Here is a 19,120-nt window from a genome sequence, read left to right as displayed (position 1 = left end):
ATACCTTCCTGCACGGCTTGGAGGAAACTTCAAATGAGGCTTTGAATGCTCTCCTCTGTTGGGTGGTCAAGATGGTTCTAGGACGTTTGGGGCGCTTATGGTCCTTGCCGTCTTCAGCGGCTCCTTTCCCTGCGCCATGGACTGACTTGCAGAGACTTTCTTCATCATCACTTTTGCCTAAAAGCAGCAGAGAACAATGTGTTAAGTTCTTCGAGGCCGCTTCCTGGAGCTGTATGTTATTCTATAACAAGGTGCTTGGGTCCACGTTCCCAGGATGGCTTTATATGTTAGTGCAATAACCTGCATGGGGTTGACTCGAAAGGAAGGGGCTAAGGAAAATACTTCCAAAATCCAAAGACAGAAACCACCAAGTCCACCATTTCAGCTCAGAACTTTCTCCCGGAATGGTTGGCCTAGCTCCACACTTCCTAACTGTGCGACTTTGGGCAAGTTACTTAACACTCTCTGACTCAGTTTCCTTATCTACAAAATTGGGGTTGAAGAGAACCTACCACATCGGGGTTGGAAGGTCTAAATGGGGTCACCCACAAAACACGCAAAATGCTACTTGGGGGCACCTGGCTGGCTCACTCAGTAGAGCCTGTGACTCTTAATCTCAGGGTTGTGAGCTTGAGCCCCATGTTGGGCATGGAGGATACTTTAAAAAAAAAAAAATACTGCTTGGCATATAATAAATGTCCAATAAGCACTGGCTATTATTTCTTAGATGTCTTTTTTTTTTAAGTCCAGACCTGGAGAAATTTTGGATAACTTCCTGGACACTGTGTCTGAAATTCGAGCCACTTTCAGGAGTCAGAAAATACTACTGTTCCAAAGGCCATAAGAGGACCAGCGTTCAATTACCTGCGGAATGCACACAACACAGGTAGTTAGAACTGCTCCAGTATAAAATAAGTAACTACCAAAGGAACTGTTTATATTTATGTGGCTTCCTTGATGAGCAGTGACCAATACAAAGAGAACTTCGGAAGCAAGTAGAGCCTTCAGCGCGTGTCACATTCTCTCCCAGGCTACCTCCTGCAGCCCACAGACCTCACACTCCAGAGAAGATGCTTCAGGGTCCGGGAAGTCCCCGTGTGAAGGAGGCGTTTTCCTTCTTTCAGCATTAAAAGCCACTGGCAGTTATGTGCTCACATCACGCAAACAAGAACCTCGTTTCTGTCCGGGTCCTCACACCGCTCAGCTGTCTCCTTTCCTCCAGCGGACAGCCTTGTCCCAAGGGCTCCGGTCTCCTGACCCTGCTCCCCTTCGGGACCACCCCCCGCCCCGCCCCGTGTGGGAGCTGCACATGCTTGTTCATCCCACCCTCCTCCGTAAAGGATACTCATCTGCACGTGCCATCCCGGTTTCGACTTTTGTGGAATGTTCCAGGACAACGGCCTTTTCCGTCTACGAACATTTAAGCGTACACTTGGAACATGAAGGAGCATTAAGCTTTGAGCACCTTGAGGGCATGGCCCTTTCAATGTCATTGCACGGGTCTGATGTAGGCACACCTGGGGCTCCATCCAGCTCGGCCCCCCGGTGTAAGCACACGGCGCTATGGGAGTGCCATCACGCACTGTGCCTCGGTTTCCCCATCTGCACCCCTGCAGCGATAGCACCCAGCCGTAGGCGACTCAGGGGCAGTGCTGCTGTGGGCAAAGCAACTAACACGGTCCTGGTGCATAGGAAGCTCGACATTGAGTGGAAGGAGCGCCCTTTCCTTTCTGCCTCACTCCCCTGGAGAGTACAGGGGAAAGGCCCAGAAAGACTGAAGAAGAAGAAGAAACCGCATGACAAGGAGTGGCTACTCTGGCATCTTCCCCTCGGAGGTGGCTCTTCCCAAGGCAAATCCAGTCAGGGACCTCAGCCATCCCTCCATAGCAAGGGGTTTGAGGATCTTTCGAGAAGGAGATTTTCAGAATGGCAAGGAAAAACCAAGCACAGAAGAACTAAAAGCCACAGGCAAATAAAAAGACCCCACAATTGGGGCGCCTGGGTGGCGCAGTCGGTTAAGCGTCCGACTTCAGCCAGGTCACGATCTCGCAGTCCGTGAGTTCGAGCCCCGCGTCGGGCTCTGGGCTGATGGCTCAGAGCCTGGAGCCTGTTTCCGATTCTGTGTCTCCCTCTCTCTCTGCCCCTCCCCCATTCATGCTCTGTCTCTCTCTGTCCCAAAAAAAAATAAATAAACGTTAAAAAAAAAAAATTTTTTTTAAATAAAAAAAAAAAGACCCCACAAGAAGAGAGACCATAGGAAAAAAAGAAGCCGCCGACTCCCCACCTTCACCCTTGATGGACCCAACATCCACTGCTCGGAGACCCCGCAGAGGCCAGTTCCTTCCACGAAGCCAATAATTCTGTCTGCTGGTGGATTCCTCAGGGTCAAGAGGGTGCTCCTCTGGTAACAGGGAGGACTTCAGTGAGTTTTCTTTGCAAATGGGCCGACACCCCCACCCCCACCCCCAGGATCATACAGATCTCCTCTAAGTCCAGGGACTAAAAGGGGTTAAGTCTGGAACAAACGACTGGCAGATCCAGAGTGCGATTGTACAATTCACTACATAGTACACCGGAAACTCCTAGAACACTGTACGTTAACTATACTGGAATCAAAAATAAAAGCTTAATTTTTAAAAAAAAGGGAGTTGGAAAATATAAACCATTTTATCCCAGATTAAAAAAAACATCAAATCCAATTTTATAATTTAGAAACCTCCCATCTTATTCCAGTTTTGTCCATAAAGCGGTATTTGCAAACGTCTTCTGGAGCCAGGCTGATTCTCCTGAAGCCATTCCTCACGCAGCCTGACGCAAATGTTTGTTGATAACTTGGAAAACATAACTACTGAACGTGTAAAGTCTAAAGTCATGCTAGATTCCTTGATGATGGCTCATCTCCGTGGCCATCATTTGGGAAAGCAATGCGGTATAGATAACACATGGGCTCGAGGGTCCCAAAACTCAGGCTTAAACTTGGGTTCTACCAGTTAGGATGTGTGATTTGGCCCAAATTTCTCAAGGCTCCATTTTCTCATCAGGGGAAGTGACAGCGTCCCTGGAGTTCCATGAGATGATACGTGTGTAAAAGGTTTAGCGCGGTGTAGAAGGTAACAGGTGCTTGGTAAATCACCATCACCATCATCATGACCACTAGTCCAACATAAGAGAAGTATTCTTGATCGAGACACATGTTTTCTGTTAATAATAGCTGCCTGTTTTCGGGAGTCTGAGTTAAGGGTTTACGAAGCCAGCGTTCACTTCTCTCTTGGCAGACGTGACCCCAGCCAACGCTGCGAGTCGGGTTTTGCAGAATGTGAGTGTGTCCTTGCGAGAAGGAAGGTGAAGGGAGGGAGAGGGATTGGGCTGGTTCCAGAAGGAAGACGTTAACTGCTGAGGTTTGTTTGGAGCCCCAGAGGCAGGGTGACGGAGGCACCACCCCCCCCCCCCCCACCCCGGCCCCGTGTCGCTGAATCTGTATGTCTGCTTGTCTGGGATACGGGCACCTTCCCCAGGAGCGCTATTCTATCCTGAACAACGGGGAGGGGGGAACAGAACTACCTCCCAGGATCACCCCGGCTGCCCACTTCTGGAGGATGTGGAGAGCACCGATGCTCTCATTCATCCTCCCCACACCCCTATAAGAGGAGAGACGAAAACATCTGTTTTCAGAAGAGGAAGGAGAGGGGGGCCGGGGGTGAGGGAGGAAGGGCAGGAGGGGGAGGACAGAAAGGAGATTAAGATTTGTCTCCAGGGTTTCTATTGCTTTTGTGGGTACACTTTCTCCCTATTTTATTCCTCCTTTCTGCTACTAATTTCTCTCTCTCTCTCTCACTCTCTCTCTGTTCCCTCAGGTCCCACATTTTGCCTTCCAAGAGGCCTTCATGCTCTAGGCCAGGGGCCTACAAACTTTTTTTTTTTTTTTTTTTTGGTAAAAGACCAGAGAGTAAGTATTTTACTCTTCAAAAGCCTTAAAGTCTCTACTGCAATGACTCAACCTTGCCATGGTAGTGCAAAAGCCACACTACAACAGGTGTGGCTGTGTTCCAATAAAACAGTATTCCAAAAAACAGGCACTAGGCCAGATTAGGCCTGCATGCCACAGTTTGCTGGCCCCTCGTCCAGACCTCTCTTGACCTCCTCCTATTTTCCATCAAAACTGACATATCCTACGTCCCAGTCTTTCGGGTTCTGACTCTGGGGACAGGAAGCACTCAGGTGACACAGAGGAGTCCATGATTAGCAGAGCTTGATGTGTTTGTTCTCTCCCACCGTCAAAAACGTAGATGCACTGAACACAAAATGCCTCCAACCAAACAGTCACCGCTGTGGAATTTCAGGTGTCCTGGCAGATCCGAGCGAGGGAGATTATGAAGACCAAGCACGGAGAGGCCTTTTGGCACCTCTCAAAGTGCCGACAGGTGCTGCGACCCAGCTGCCAAGGGGAACTCAGGCCATCGCTAACCACCTCCTCGCTTTTATCTGCTGTGTTGTAAATATTGCGGGCATAACGGTGCCCTCTAACTGTCTTGGGGAATTTCCAGGCTGTTCCTGGGATGTTCACGGAGGCTCCCTGCCTCCTCCTGCAGCAAGGCCAGGCCTGTCTGACCCTGACCCCAAGTTCTCCATAAAAATACACTGGGGCACCTAGGTGGCTCAGTCGGTTAAGCGTCTGACTTCGGCTCAGGTCATGATCTCATGGTCTGTGAGTTCGAGCCCTGTGTTGGGCTCTGGGCTGACAACTCAGAGCCTGGAGCCTGCTTTGGATTCTGTGTCTCCCTCTCTCTCTGCCCCTCCCCCGCTCACGCTCTGTCTCTATCAAAAATAAAATGTAAAAAAAAAATTTTTTTAAAAACACACAACGCCTGAAATACACCCTTAATCGATTTGTCCGAGAGAAAGAAAAAGTTCTAAGAGAGCTAGGAAATTCCTCCCAGGACCCGCAGGAGCATTGGGGAGTAGAAGACGGAGAGGAACCTTCAAACAGCAGAGCCGTGGGAGGAGAGGCAGGAGGGCCCCTCTCTGTTGCCAGAGGCTCCCACACCCAGATGCAGGCCAGAGCGATCCCTCATAATTTAAGCTGACACCCCTCAGTGGAGATGAAAGGAACACTACTCGCTGTCTCCGACAACAAATGTCAGCATCCCTGGAGGCCATTTAGACACAAACACAGCATAAATCTGACTCCTAGTGGGGAAGGCCAGAGATTAAGTCTCCTCGCACAGCCTAACAGAGTGAAATGAATTTGCTTGGCATAAAGTTTGAACATGTTTCTCAGGGTCTTTCTTTCCCTTTTCTCATAAAAAAAAAAAAAATCTGGAATGGTTCAGGGCTGTTGCTTCCCCCTTGCCTGGCCCTCCCACTCGTTTATGACATAAGGAATCACAGATGAAAAGCACCAGCCATGGTTTATGGCCCCGAGACGGGCTGCCCTACCTGTGGGGCCTCGGAGATTCATTTCAGGTTGTTGGAAAAATCCCAACGGCCCATAAACAGGGAAAGAGATATCTGAGCTTGGCCCCGGGCGGTGAGGGTGAGGGAGGGGGGCAGAGACCCTCATGGTAGGGAAGAGAGAGGCAGGAACGGGCCTTAGATGCCTCCCCAGCGATGAGCCTCATAAATGTCCTTCAAGCTGGGGGAGGAGAGGAAGGGTCTGGGACTCGCTGGGGGGGGGGGGGGGGGGGGGGGGGGGAAGGAAGGAAGGGCGGAATTTATGAAGACAGGGTATATGAAGACAGGAAGCTATCTCGGTCACTGCCCTGCGCTACAGGATTGGAAATGCATTCTCCCCGAACACGGCAACAGTTAACTCCAGATGCCGCAGCATCTAAAATCCAACAGGCAAGAAGGAAAGTCCTCTAGAAAAGTAAAGTCCCTCCAGCTACTGTTTGAAACCGCCTTACACGTGGCTCTTCGAGGAGGTCTCGACTCAGACCCAACTCAGGTTCCTATGAAAGATCTGACTTGGAACTGGTTCATTTCGTCAGGCACTGTACGGGGACCATTCTGGGACACGCAGATGATGAAGGTTCAGCCTCTGTCTCCCACGGACATTGAAAGGTCAGGTGTATCAGGTGAATATACAAAATATAGTAAAACGTAACTGTGGCCATGAAATAGGACAGCTGGATGCTAGCCTTCATTTCGCTCCTCAGCTGTATCCCCTTGGATGAAATTCCCTACATCTCTAAGACCGAATTTCTTCATCCACAAGATAACAAGAATCCTTTCCTCTTACCTAATACTCGGCATGCAGTCATTTTACAATTGCATTGGTTCATTGTCCCTATCACAACACTATGAGGCAGGAAATGTATGTGTGTGTGTGTGTGTGTGTGTGTGTGTGTATACATACATACATATATATATATGTACATATATATATGTATGTATATATATGTACATATATATATACATACATATATATATATATATATATATGTATGTATATATATATTATAGATGAGTAAACTGAGGCCCCAGGCAGAGCGTAGCGTTGCCCGAGGGCACACAGTGGGGATGCTCTGTCTGGTGCCCCCATGCCCCCCCTCCCTGCCTAAGCTGCCTCATGGGATTGTGACAAAGATCCAAGGGTGCCTGATATTTGCAAAAACCGCAGCCGGCGCCCCTGTTATTAAAGAGCGAGGAAAGAAAGGCTCACGGGCAAGGCTTTCTCTGGGGTGGGTCATCCACCTGGAGCTCCTGCTGGAAAGCCATTCTCTTCAGTCCAAGAGGGACGGAGCCTCCCCTCCATCCCCACACGTGCCCCACCACTGAGATCCCCACAAAGATCTCCAGTCTTAAGGCGCTAAGCCCTTCCAGAGCAGAGCACACAGAAGCCAAGTGCCCTCCTGAGTCAGGCCGGAGGTAACGTGTCCCAGAAAGGCACCTTTGTTCAGCGATGCCCACCATGGGTGGGGGGCTTCTGTGCCAGGCAGAGGGAGGGGCCAGCCAGGACCCCGAGGGAGGGACATCTCCACTCCTGGGAATTACCTTAGATTTGCATCAGTTTGGGGTCTTTTTACATCTGAATAGGCTTTATGCTAATACCTACCCTGCCTCTTCTCTCACACACACACACACACACACACACACACACACACACACACACACTGCATCCTTTCCTCTGAGTTCCTCCATTGCTTCCCCCGTTTTAATAAAAGCATATTTACATGCCATCCAAACCGTTAAGCACTGGTGCAAACGTTCTCACTGCCTCTATGCATAGATTTGTCATATATGGAGAGACGAATAACCAGGATATCAGAAGACTCCTCTATACCAACATCACTAAACAAAAGCCATAACTTGTGTAGTTTTGATGTGGCTAGTACCAGAGAGGGGGACTGGAAGCTTCTAACAAGTCAAGTCAGGTATTGGGGGCCCAGCGCTCAGCCTCAATAAAAGCTCATTAATCCAGCTGCCCAGTGATTCACTAGGCATGGGCTGTGATACGCATAACACTGTACTAGGTTAATATTAATAAGGTTGGAGTGCATCTGCTCTGGTTTAGGAACACTTAGGTGGATCGAATACTGTATCTCTTTGAAGTAGTCCAATTTTGCTGCATTAATTATCTTCAGGAGGATAAAGTTATCTGAGAAAATGAAATTGTTTAAGTCAGGGTCAGGAGATAAAGGGTTCTCTCTCCAAATTAAAAAGAGAACCAGACAACCATCCTCGAGGTGACTGGGGAGTTGAGTGAGTTGGATGACACTGTAAATGGCCTCACTGTGGCAGGGAATCCTCTCTGGACAAGTTCATTGTGGACTTCATCATACACAGAAGTTGCCTGGATGACCACAGCTGATCTGACTGCCCGTGTGCCCTTGGCAGAGACATCCCGGTGGTGATTAGGCCCTCTGCTGGTTTGAAGAGGCAGGCTGAGGCCAGTACCCACCCAGGTCTGTGCCTTCAGACTCCAGTCCATTCCACAGACCAATGAGAGACTCAAAAGAGCAAAGTGAGGTCAGACACACAGTATCTACTGACCTCCACCACTCACTGGCTACGTGATCTAAGGTAAAGGACCTATCCCCCCTGAGCCCTACCTTCCTAAGTTGTAAAATCAGGGGAAGAAAGACCTGCCACGCCTCCCTAACAGGGTTGTAAGAACTCAAAAGCAGAAGTAGGTAAAAGCCCTTAAAAAAACTGTAAAATACTATAAAAATGCAAGATATTTTCAATATTTTCATTTTTACTAGGTCTCTTGACTGCTTATGAACCTACTGCATACCCCCACTGTGAAACCCACACTCCCCATATGGGATGTCCCATCATTCCACAACTACATCTGGGTGTGTGCCTACCACACCCGGGCTTTTTTCCAGACACGGGGTGAGGAGGAGTGGACAACAGCAATCAAGTCTCTGCCTTCCTACCTCTATTGGGAGAAGACAGGCAATGAATAAAGAAAGAAAACCATAATTCAGCCCACGACCATGTTAAATATGCCAGGAGTAAAACAAAATAGAGCAACAGGCTAGAGAATGACTGGGGAGGGGAGGGAATACTTGTTTTAGTGCCAGAATTCTGTACCGAAAGACCCGAATCTCCTGAGGACACCCTCACCTGTCTTCCATGACAGTTCTTTTCTTTTCCAAAAACCCTGAGCCCATGTTTGTCTGCCTCAAACGTTTTAGAGACCCAAGAATATTCAAATTATATATTGCTTTACATTCTCTAACCACTGGAGCTGAAAAGAGTACTATAAACTCTTAAGTGTGGATTTTTTGAAACAAGTGCTGCCCTGGACTAGTAGGAGAGTCCTGTCAGGCCATACTTCTGGAAGTAGTATAGCAAAGGGGTGAAAAGCATGGCTTTACCCTCGAATATTTTACTCCATCATTTTATCATCTGGCTGGTGCCCTTGCCAACATGCCGGCATTAAGTCTTGGTCTTCCCATCTATAAAATAGGGTTAAACACACCTGCCCAAAGGCTAGTAATAATAAATTAGACCACTGATGTATAGTATTTATGTACTAAGCTTATGGTAAGAACTTAATGCTCGCTAAATAAATATTATCATTGGAATTTTGTATATCTTCCATAAAGCTAGAATAAGCTTCTAGAAAACAGACACATTGAAATAATCTTCCGATCCTCTGTGACAGGCTGAGCACTCAGGAGATTAACAATCAGTTGTTAAATAGCTCACGTCTGATTAATACAGAACGGACAGAACGAAGCCAAAAGTCACGGTCGCGATGCATGGCACACCGCACAGTCCTGTCTTCCCATTTTTCACAAATCCATTCACCAATGCCAACCAACTTCCTGTGGCTAGAGAAATTACTGGAGAATTATTAGTTACCTTCATACTTGAGGGCTCAGCGGGGATGAAAAGTTCGCCCCTTAAACTACGATCTGAATTTCTCTTTCACACTGATATTGACCCCACAGATGGCCCTCTGTTCCATCAGTACCCACCCAGTATGTTTTCATGAGAAGAGAACAGGCCATAAAGAAAGAGAAACCCAAAATTATGATAATTAGGGATAAAGGCCGGAAGAAGGGACACCAAAGAAAAGAAAATGGAAATGTGGACAGAGAGGGGCCAACATTGCAGAGCAGGGACCACAGTATGATTTGTCCTCCAGCCAGTCATCTGGTGACTGGAACATATGGTCCCCAAGGACAGCTGTGGGGAGAAACGGGCACTCGGCCAGGAGGCCCTCAGCCCTCTCGGGTGGGGCTGCCCTTCCTAAGTGAGAGATCTTCAACAGACATTCTCATGGCCACGGTTCTTCGCGGGTGAAAACGTAAGATTGGGTGAGGAAACCATATTTTTTGCAGAAAGAGCTTTCCCTACATTAACTATAAATACTACAACTGTGTGCAGTGAACTCCACTATAGCCATTTAGAGAGGATTTATGGTTATCACCCTTAAGTGAAACTGGGTGTCCGGAGTTGATCTTGATGTTGAGGAAATCACTGCTAATAGCACCATCGTAAACACTTCGCGTAATGAGCTAGCTTTGACTTTCTTAACATTTTTTAACGTTTGTTTATTTTAGAGAGAGAGAGACATAGAGCATGAGTGGGGGAGGGGCAGAGGGAGAGGGAGACCCAGAATCCGAAGCGGGCTCCAGGCTCCGAGCTGTCCGCACAGAGCCCGACGTGGGGCTCGAACTCAGGAACCGCGAGATCGTGACCCGAGCTGAAGTCGGACGCTCAACCAACTGAGTTACCCACGTACCCGGCTGGGTTTGAGTTTCTAAGGGTAAAAAAGTCTTCTGGATACTGTCATTACTGGTAAATTATAAAGTTTATTGTTGAAATAAGGTAAGAGGAAGAATACCGGTGCTCTGAACATAAGACCACCATAATTAAGCTGCTTAAGCACAGATTGATGGGCCTTTCTCTCTGGGACGAGGGGCCTTCTCCCCAGTAGGTCTGGGAGGGGTCTGAGACTTTGCAATTCTAATGATCTCCCAGGTGATGCTGATGTTACTGGTCCAGAAACCACACTTTGAGAATTACTGACCTAGAACATTCCTCCCTCTCTTTCCCTACCCCTACCCCTGCATGTATAATACACAGGGAGGACCAGCAATCATAGTACATTTCTTCCCAGTTTTTATCAGGAAAAAATTGACATCCATTGTTGTATAACTTTAAGGCGTACACACGATGATTTAACTTATGTATATTGTGAAATTATTACCTCGATAGGTTCTTCTAACATCTACCTTCTCTATAGATGCAACAAAAGGAAAGGAAAATACTTTCTCCTTGTGGTGAGAACTCTCAGGACTTACTCTCTTAACAACTTCCCATGTACCACACAGTGTTAGCTATTGTCATCATATGGTTCATTCCAGAAGTTTGTACCATTTGATCACCTTCCTTTCAAGTCTACTGACCCCCCAACTCTCCCCTCTGGTATCCACCAGTCTGACCTTCTTTTCTATAAGCTTGTGTTTTTGTTTTGTTTTTATTTTTTTTTTAGATCCACCTATGAGATCATACAGTATTTGTCTTTGTCTGACCCATTTCACTTTGCATAATGCCTTCAGGGTCGAAAACCATGTTGTCACAAATGATAGGACTGCCTGGTTTCTAAGGGCTGAATCATATTCTATTGTGTATATATACCTCAACCTCTTTGTCCATTCACCCATCAATGGACGCTTAGGTTTCCATGTCTTGGCTACTACAAATAATGCTGCTGTGAACACAGAAGTCCAGAGAGCTTTTCAAGATCCTGATTTCAATTCTTTTGGATAAACACCCAGAGGCAGAATAACTGTATCATAGGATAGTTCTGTATTTAATTTTCTGAGGAACCTCCAGTCTGCTTTCCATCGCATCCGCACCAATTTATATTCCCGCCGACAGTGCATGAGGAGTCCCTTTTCTCCACATCCTCACCAGCATTTGCTATCTTTTGCCCTTTTGATCATGGCCATTGTTACAGAGGTGAGGTGACGACATCTTACTGTAATTCTGATTTGCATTTCCTCAATGCTTGGCGATGTTGAGCAACATTTCTATTCAGATCATTTGCCCATTTTTAAATCGGGTTATTTGGGGATTTTTGCTATTGAGTTGTAAGAGTTCTTTATATATTTTGAATATTAACTCCTTATCAGAGATATGGTTTGCAAATACCTCCTCCCATTCCGTAGCTTGCCTTTTCATTTTGTTGATGGTCCCTTTTGGGGGGTGCAGCAGCTTTTTAGTTTGAAGTAGTTCTCTTGTCTATTTTTTATTTTATCGCTTGTGCTTTGGTGTTCTATCCGAAAAATCATTACCAAGACCCATGTCAAAAAGATTTGCTTCCGTTTTCTTCTAGGAGTTTCATGGCTTCAGGTCATGCATTTAAGTCCTCCAATCTATTTTGACTTAATTTTTGTGAGTGGAGTAAAATCTGAGTCCAGTTTGATTCTTACAAATGTGAATATCTAATTATCCCAGCACCACTTACTGAAGAGACTTACCTTTTCTCTATTAAGTATTCTTGACTTGTCAAATATTAGTTGCCTGGATATGTTTGGGTTTATTTCTGGGTTCTTGATTCTGTTCCATTGGTCTATTTGCCTGAAGCACGATAAACAATCCCAAGCAAAAGCCTGCTTGGCATTCTCTCTCTGCCCCTCCCTGCTTTCTCTTTTGCTCTCTCTCTCTCTCTCTCTCAAAATAAATAAGTAAACTTAAAAAAAAAGATTTTCTAGATATAAAATGATGTCTTCTGCATATGGAGACAATTTTATGTCTTCCTTTTCAACTGATACATTTTATTTCATTTTCTTGCCTGACTGCTCTAGCTAGGACTTCCAGTACTATGTTGAATAGGAATGGTGAGAGTGGGGATCCCTATCTTGCTCCTAATCATAGAGGAAAACTCTCAACTTTTCACCACTGAGTATTATGGTAGCTATGGATTTGTCATATATGGCCTTTACTGTGTTGAGATATGTTTTTATGCCTGATTTGTTAAGAGTTTTTATCATGAATGGATGCTGAATTTTGTTGACTGCTTTTTAAGCATCTACTGAGATGATCCTATCATTTTTTTCATTATGTTAATATGGTGTAGCACACTGATTGATTTGCATTTGTGTAACGATCCTTGCATCTCAGGGATAAATCCCATGTAATTATGGTGAATGATCCTTCTAATGTGCTAGTGAATTTGGTTTGCTAGTATTTTACTGAGAATTTCTGCATCTATCTTCATCAGGAACACTGACCTGTGGTCTTTACGTAGTATCCTTTTCTGGTTTTTTTGGTATGAGGATAATGCTGGCCTTGTAAAATGAGTCTGGGCATGTTCCCTTCTTGCCAATTTTTTGGAAGAGTGAGAAGGACTGATGTTAATTCCTAAAATGTTTGGCAAAATTCACCAGGGAAGCCATTTGGTCCTGAGGGGTTTTTTTGTCTGTGTTTTTGGAAGATTTTTGTTACTGATTCAATCTCCTCACTAGTCATCGGTCTAGTCAGATCTATTTCTTCCTGATTCAATCTTGGTAAGTTATATGTTTCTAAGAATTTTTCCTTTTCTTCTTGATTGTCCAGTTTGTTGGCATAGAGTTTTTCACAGTAGTCTCATCACCCTTTGAATTTCTGTACTATTGCTTGTAATGCCTCCATTTTCATTTGTAATTTTGTTCATTTGGATTTTTTCTCTTTTTTCCCTGATTAGTTTAGTTAAGGGGTTGTCAATTTTGTTTGTCTTTTCAAAGAATCAACCGTTAGCGTGGTTTATCTTTTCTGGTTTTTTATTTTTCATTCTCTATTAATTCTGCTTTAAGCTTTATTATTTCCTTTTTCTGCAAACATTGGACTCAGTCTGTTGTTTTTCTACTTCCTTGAGGCATAGAGTTAGACTGTTTATTTGGGATCTTTCTTATGTAATAGAGGGGTTTGTTGCTATGAATTTCCCTCTTGGAGTTGCTTTTGTTGCACCCCATAAGTTCTGAGGTGTTTTTTCCATTTTCCTTTTTCTCAAAAAAAAATTTCCCCATTAATTTTTTCTTTGACTCATTGGATCTGGATGTCCATTTCTCAGGTCTGGAAAAATCCAGCCATTATTGCTTTAAGCGTACTTCCTGTCCCTTTCTCTTTCTCTTCTCCTTCTGGAATTCCCATAATGAAAACATTGTTTCTTTTCACTGTGTTCTATAATTCCCACAGGGTTTCTTCACTTTTTTTCATTTTTCTTTTTGCTCCTCTGACTGGGTAATTTCTTTTTTTTTTTTTTTTTAATGTTTATTTATTTTTGAGAAAGAGAGACAGAGCATGAGCACGGGAGGGGAAGAGAGAGAGGGAGGCACAGAATATGAAGCAGGCTCCAGGCTCTGAGCTGTCAGCACAGAACCCGATGCAGGGCTTGAACTCATAAACCTCAAGATCATGACCTGAGCCGAAGTCGGATGCTTAACTGACTGAGCACCCAGGCGCCCCTGACTGGGTAATTTCTAATGTCCTATCCTCCAGATCACTAATTCTTTCTTCTGCATGGCTGAGTCTACTTTTGAAACTTTCTATTGAATTCTTCAGTTCAGCTATTGAATTTTTCAACTCTAGAAGTATTATTTGGGTTTTTTGATGGTTGCTATTTCCTTGTCAAACTTCTGGTTCTGTTCATGCATTGTTTTCCTAATTTTGTCACATTGTCTCTGTTTTCCTTTTTTTTTTTTTTTTTTTTTTTAAGTTTAATTATCTTGAGAGAGAGAATCCCAAGCAGGCTCTGTGCTATCAGCATGGATCCCAACACAGAGCTCGATCCCACAAATGAACCATGAGATCATGACCTGACCTGAAATCAAGAGTCAGATGCCCAACTGACTGAACCACCCAGGGGCCCCTAGTTGTCTGTGTTTTCTTGTAGTTTGCCAAACTTCCTTAAGAGGTTTATTTTGAATTCTTAAGTCTGACAGTTTCTAGATCTCTGTTTCCTGAGGGTGTTTGCAGCTTTATAATTTTCATTTGGTGGTGTCATATTTACTTGTGTGTGTGTGATCGTTGATCCCTTACATCAATACCTTGTGCATTTGAGAAATGAGGCTCCTCTTCAAGACTTTACAAGTTTGCTCTGGCAGAGACAGTTTTTCACCAGTTAGCTCAGTTTCAGTTTCAGTTTCTGTGTGTATCTAATGGTAATGTCTTTGGACAATTGGAACCCGCTACTATGGTCTATTCTGGGGTGAGGCAATTGTTTGAACTCCAAAAACGGGGGCATGGGGTGCCACCAGCTGAGAATAGTCGACTGGGACTGCTCATTTGTTTCCCTGCCCACATGAGACTGTAGGCTGGACTTTGCAGTTTCCTGAATTTTCTGGTCAGGCTTATTAGAGTGTTGGGACTGAGTACTATATTCAGCAATAAGTAGAATGATTAATTGGCTTCCCTGCCCTTGTAGGGCAGTGTGAACCTCATTGTTTGCAGGGTCAAATCAATCCTGAGTGTGCACTGAATTACCTGGACAGGCGAGGCCACTGGTTTTGCTGTGAAGATGGGGGAAGCCGCAGGCTATGCTGTTCAAACGCCCCTATGCGGTGCTGTTGGATGATCTATGCAGGTTCCTGTGTTCTCTGGTTGGGCCCCCTGACATGGCCAAACGTGCTGAAGGCTGTACTGAGCAATGAGTGGGATTGTGAATTATATTCCCTGCCTCGGCACAGCAAGAAAAGCAGCTCTAAAACCAGGAAAGCTCTTTGATTGTTGTCCTAACTCGAGCCGGCCCACACCCCAAGTTCCCTAGCTGAAGAGGGCCACGAGCTTTGCCCTGCAAACGATTTGCTCTGTCTGCCCTTCTCCTGGCTTGAATGTCACGGGGCTGAACAGTTTCCAAGAGTTGTCTCCAAGTCTTCTGGTCACATGGGGCCAGAAGATATTCTCCACAATGCATGGAACTATGTCTCAACCTCCTTGCATGGGTGGGAAGGGGAAGGACCACTCCACAGTACTCTCAGTTTCCCAAACACACTCTCTGGGAGGAGTCAGGAGATACCCTCAGCCTTGGCCATGAATTAATCCCTCTTCCTGTGCATAGCCTCCATTCCCAGTACTGACTTGCTCCGGACGTGAGCAGCTCCACCTGCCCACCTCCTGTCTTGAGCACCACTACGCTTCATAGCTTCCAGGAGTAGTCACCTGCCCTTCTGGTCAGATGGGGCTGTGATTCAGCACCTTGCCTGAGTGGGGCAAACTAGGCTCTAGGGAAAACAAATCTAGGGGATTTGAGGATCCCAATCAGGAGGACCTACATCCCACCAAGTTCTCTGGTCAGACTGTGCTCCCACCTTGGTTCTGCAGATGAACAAAACTGATGCCTGGGATTACTACCTGGGCACAGTAGGTATGAACTGTGAGTTATGAACTCCAGAGTAGGAGGCTGGTTGTCCCATCCTGGGCTCTTTTCCCACTTGAGGACCCAGTGGCTCAGGGTAGAACTCTCTTCGTGGTGCTGTGCTGTTCAGGGACAGAAGCAATGTGGTCAACATTTAGCCCCTGCTCTTACCCTTCTAATGCAGTCTAGGAAGTGTGCGTGGGGGGGCGGGGGGGGATGGTTTCAGCCTCATTCTGTGTTCTAGAATTCTCCCAGTGATGTGTTGTCCTTGAATAGATGTTAGTTGTTCTTGTGAGAGAAAGTGAAGTCAGGAACGACCTGTGTTGCCATCTTGGGCTGTCACCCTCTCCATAATGCATTCTTACTTTCAGTCAACAGAGGTCTTCATACCTTTTCAACTAATCTACATCTTCAGAGTGATTCCTTCCAGTTTTGATAAATAGGGGAGAGTAAAATTATATTTAAAAGATAATGGTGTGACTGGATGAAAAGTATACAGTGACCTAAGACTGGCACGAACAGGACAGCCATTGGCATTCATCATCTTCAAGTACCCTACCAAGCATGAGGGCCAGTTCTCTGTCCTCTCTGTCAAGTGTAATGGCTACTAAACACCCAAGCCATGGATACCTAGGCTGGTAAGAGAATGGTGGGCCTCTGAAAGGACTCTGCAGCATGATTCACCTTTCTTTTACCCTCACATCAGGTTGCTCTCTACTCCTCCGTTCGTTATCACCCCTTGGGATTGAGGCAAAGTGCTGAGCAGTGCCTCTGCCTGCAAAACCCAAACGACTCAAACTAACGTCTCTCACAAAACACATATGTTAGCAAGTGGGCCCGTTTCGCGTATCGTCTTAGACCGAGTCTTAAATGAGCCCTCCCTTGCAGTAGCTGTTTCCTCTTCACTGACACCAGTGAGAACCAGAGCAAGAGGCTCTCAAGAAGCTTGACAATGGGAAATACCTTACCATTATAGGTACGGCTGAGCTTTGGGGACACGTAGGTGGCTAATGTGCTATCTCAATGGCTGCAGCTTAACCTCGCTATCAGGTTCTAGGTTAATATAGCTTCTCTTTATATCACGTGGGTTATTCTACATGATGGATGTGCACCTGAGAAGTTATGCACGGGTCCAATTTCTGTAAAGCTGAATTTTATTCTCCCAATGAAGGCGCTTTTAGACTTCTAGGTGCTTTACCTTGAAGGATAAATACTTATTCTTCAATATACAGAGGAGTCCTAATACTTCCATCATTTATGTGTTTACAGGCACTCACAAGGAAGTCAGAAGAAAGGAAAAAAAAACAAAGTATTTCCTCAACCCCCCTCTACTTGGGTCATGCCTCCAGCAGCTGTTATACCTCCTCCATGGCTCCAAGTCACACGTGAAAATCCCACCACGGTGGCAGCTTCCACCAGATGTCCACAGAAGCTTTATCACCTGTCACTCTGCAGCTTTCCTCTGCTGCAAAGTTGTAGACTGTTTCACCATCCTGATCTGCTCGGATCTCAACGATCCCATCACTGTGTGACGAACGCTCTGCATTAAACCCCATTTTAAACACTGACAGTTGTTTCTACTCTCCTCGTCGGCCCCTGTCTAACACAGTTCTCCAGAATGACAAGGGATGTTACAGGTCTGGCAACTGTGCCTTCATTTGCCAGGTGAGCATCTCCAGACACCCCATTTCACTAGCCATACTGAAACCAAAGTTAGCTCAAACCGCCTTCTCACTTCCTTTGTTATATTTCTTTGACTAATTTTGAAGGCTTATGCCACAATAGCAGTTAGGTAATGAGACATGACATTTATCACTCCAGGATTTAGACTTTGGGCACCAGATTTGCTGGAAATCAGTACTAACGGTCTATGAACAGTCAGCACCATGGCCAGATCCTAAAGGCCACAGACAAAACTGGAGGCCAGCAAAGACTTTCCGGAAATTTATTCCAGGGATGGGACACAGAAATTGGACAGCTCATCAGTTTTGCTTAGAGCACCTCTCTTCAATTTGTCTCCAACATCTGCACTGCTTTGTCATACGCAGACCAAACAACTAAGATGACAGGTGTTGCCACACGCGGCAAACCTGTGGGAATTGTTAAAATTGAAATGATCTTTACAACCTGTCCTGGCAATCAGTTACCATAATCTATCAAATATAAGATGCTTTTAATTATAGAACATGTCATTTTATGGGCCACCAAGAAAAAAAAAGGTGACAAATTAAACTTTGATACAGCGCTTTCTCACCACATCTCAACTTTGTGAGTCACACCCCAATTTTGCATATGTTAAGACACAACTAATAAAAATGGCTTCAAACATGAAATGTGGCATTTGCTCTGTTTTAGGCTCCTAAGCCTTCTTGAACCGGATAAACCGTTTAAGGGTCTGGTCATTCGAGAAAACCCCAAGGCTCAGGACCTTGGGGAGGGCCATCCACCAATGAAAGTTACAGACAGCTCCCTAGCCATTTCCATTATTAGTCCCAAATACGTCTTTGGTATTTGGGTGAGCTCTCTCTGAAGTGGGCGCAAGAGAGCCTAACACTAAATGCTCCTTCCCCAGTAACTATAACGTGGTCTTGGACGAGGCACTTTACTTCAATTCCCTCAACTATGGAGTAAGGGAGTTGTGATAAACGACGCCTTAGATTCCTTTCAATGTGGTCTTCTGAATGAACGGGGAAAATACTAACAAATATGCTGTCTGGTTATGATCACTAAATTAACCAGTGGTTCTCAATAAGAAATCTTTTGTCCCCAGGGTCATCTGCGAATGTATTAAGGCTCTTTGGTTGGTACAATGACTGATGACCTTCCTGGCATTTAGCAGAAAGAGGCCATAGATGCAAAATAGCAAACTGTCTCACCCAAAATGTCAGTAGGGCTCACACTAAAGTATCCTGACTATGACCTTCTGAGAAAGCATTTACAATGGTGAACAGAAACCTCTGAGCTTATGCTCTGTTTCCATAATGATTCTCCTAATCTTACTATAATTATTTAATGTCAACAGCATAGAAGGGAGACAGCAAGAATGTCACTTGAGGCAATGCCTTAAGGAACACACCCGCCCCTCCACCATTTGCTATCTAGATGATGATCTGAATCTTAACATTCTCTCATGAACTTCTCAAGTTTCATTTTTCCTGGTGCTGGAACCAGTCCTATGCACAAGGCAATAACTCCCTGCATGGGCTGACATAAAAGGAACCAACAGGTTTCCTGTTACCCTGTTACATTACTTACAAATCAGCACATAGGGCTCTGACAACTTCCAGCTGCCTCTTGGTAGAGAACATGCTGAGAAGAAGG

General features: G+C 45.4%; 1 protein-coding gene across 2 annotated transcripts in view; it reads right to left on the bottom strand.

Moving 5' to 3' along the window:
• The window catches only part of LMX1A (LIM homeobox transcription factor 1 alpha), a 160,189-nt gene that overhangs the window by 11,109 nt on the left and 129,960 nt on the right, over nucleotides 1–19,120 (bottom strand). For both annotated transcript variants that reach the window (XM_040460940.1, XM_040460939.1), the window contains exon 5: nucleotides 5–177. In XM_040460940.1, the coding sequence (XP_040316874.1) occupies nucleotides 5–177 (173 nt within the window). The remainder of the gene's footprint in view (nucleotides 1–4; nucleotides 178–19,120) is intronic.

Source organism: Herpailurus yagouaroundi, unplaced genomic scaffold (assembly GCF_014898765.1).
Source record: "Herpailurus yagouaroundi ecotype Mexico unplaced genomic scaffold, PumYag 253, whole genome shotgun sequence".
NCBI lineage: Eukaryota > Metazoa > Chordata > Mammalia > Carnivora > Felidae > Herpailurus > Herpailurus yagouaroundi.
Note: the sequence above shows the minus strand (reverse complement) of the source record. Positions and strands in the feature narration are given on the sequence as shown.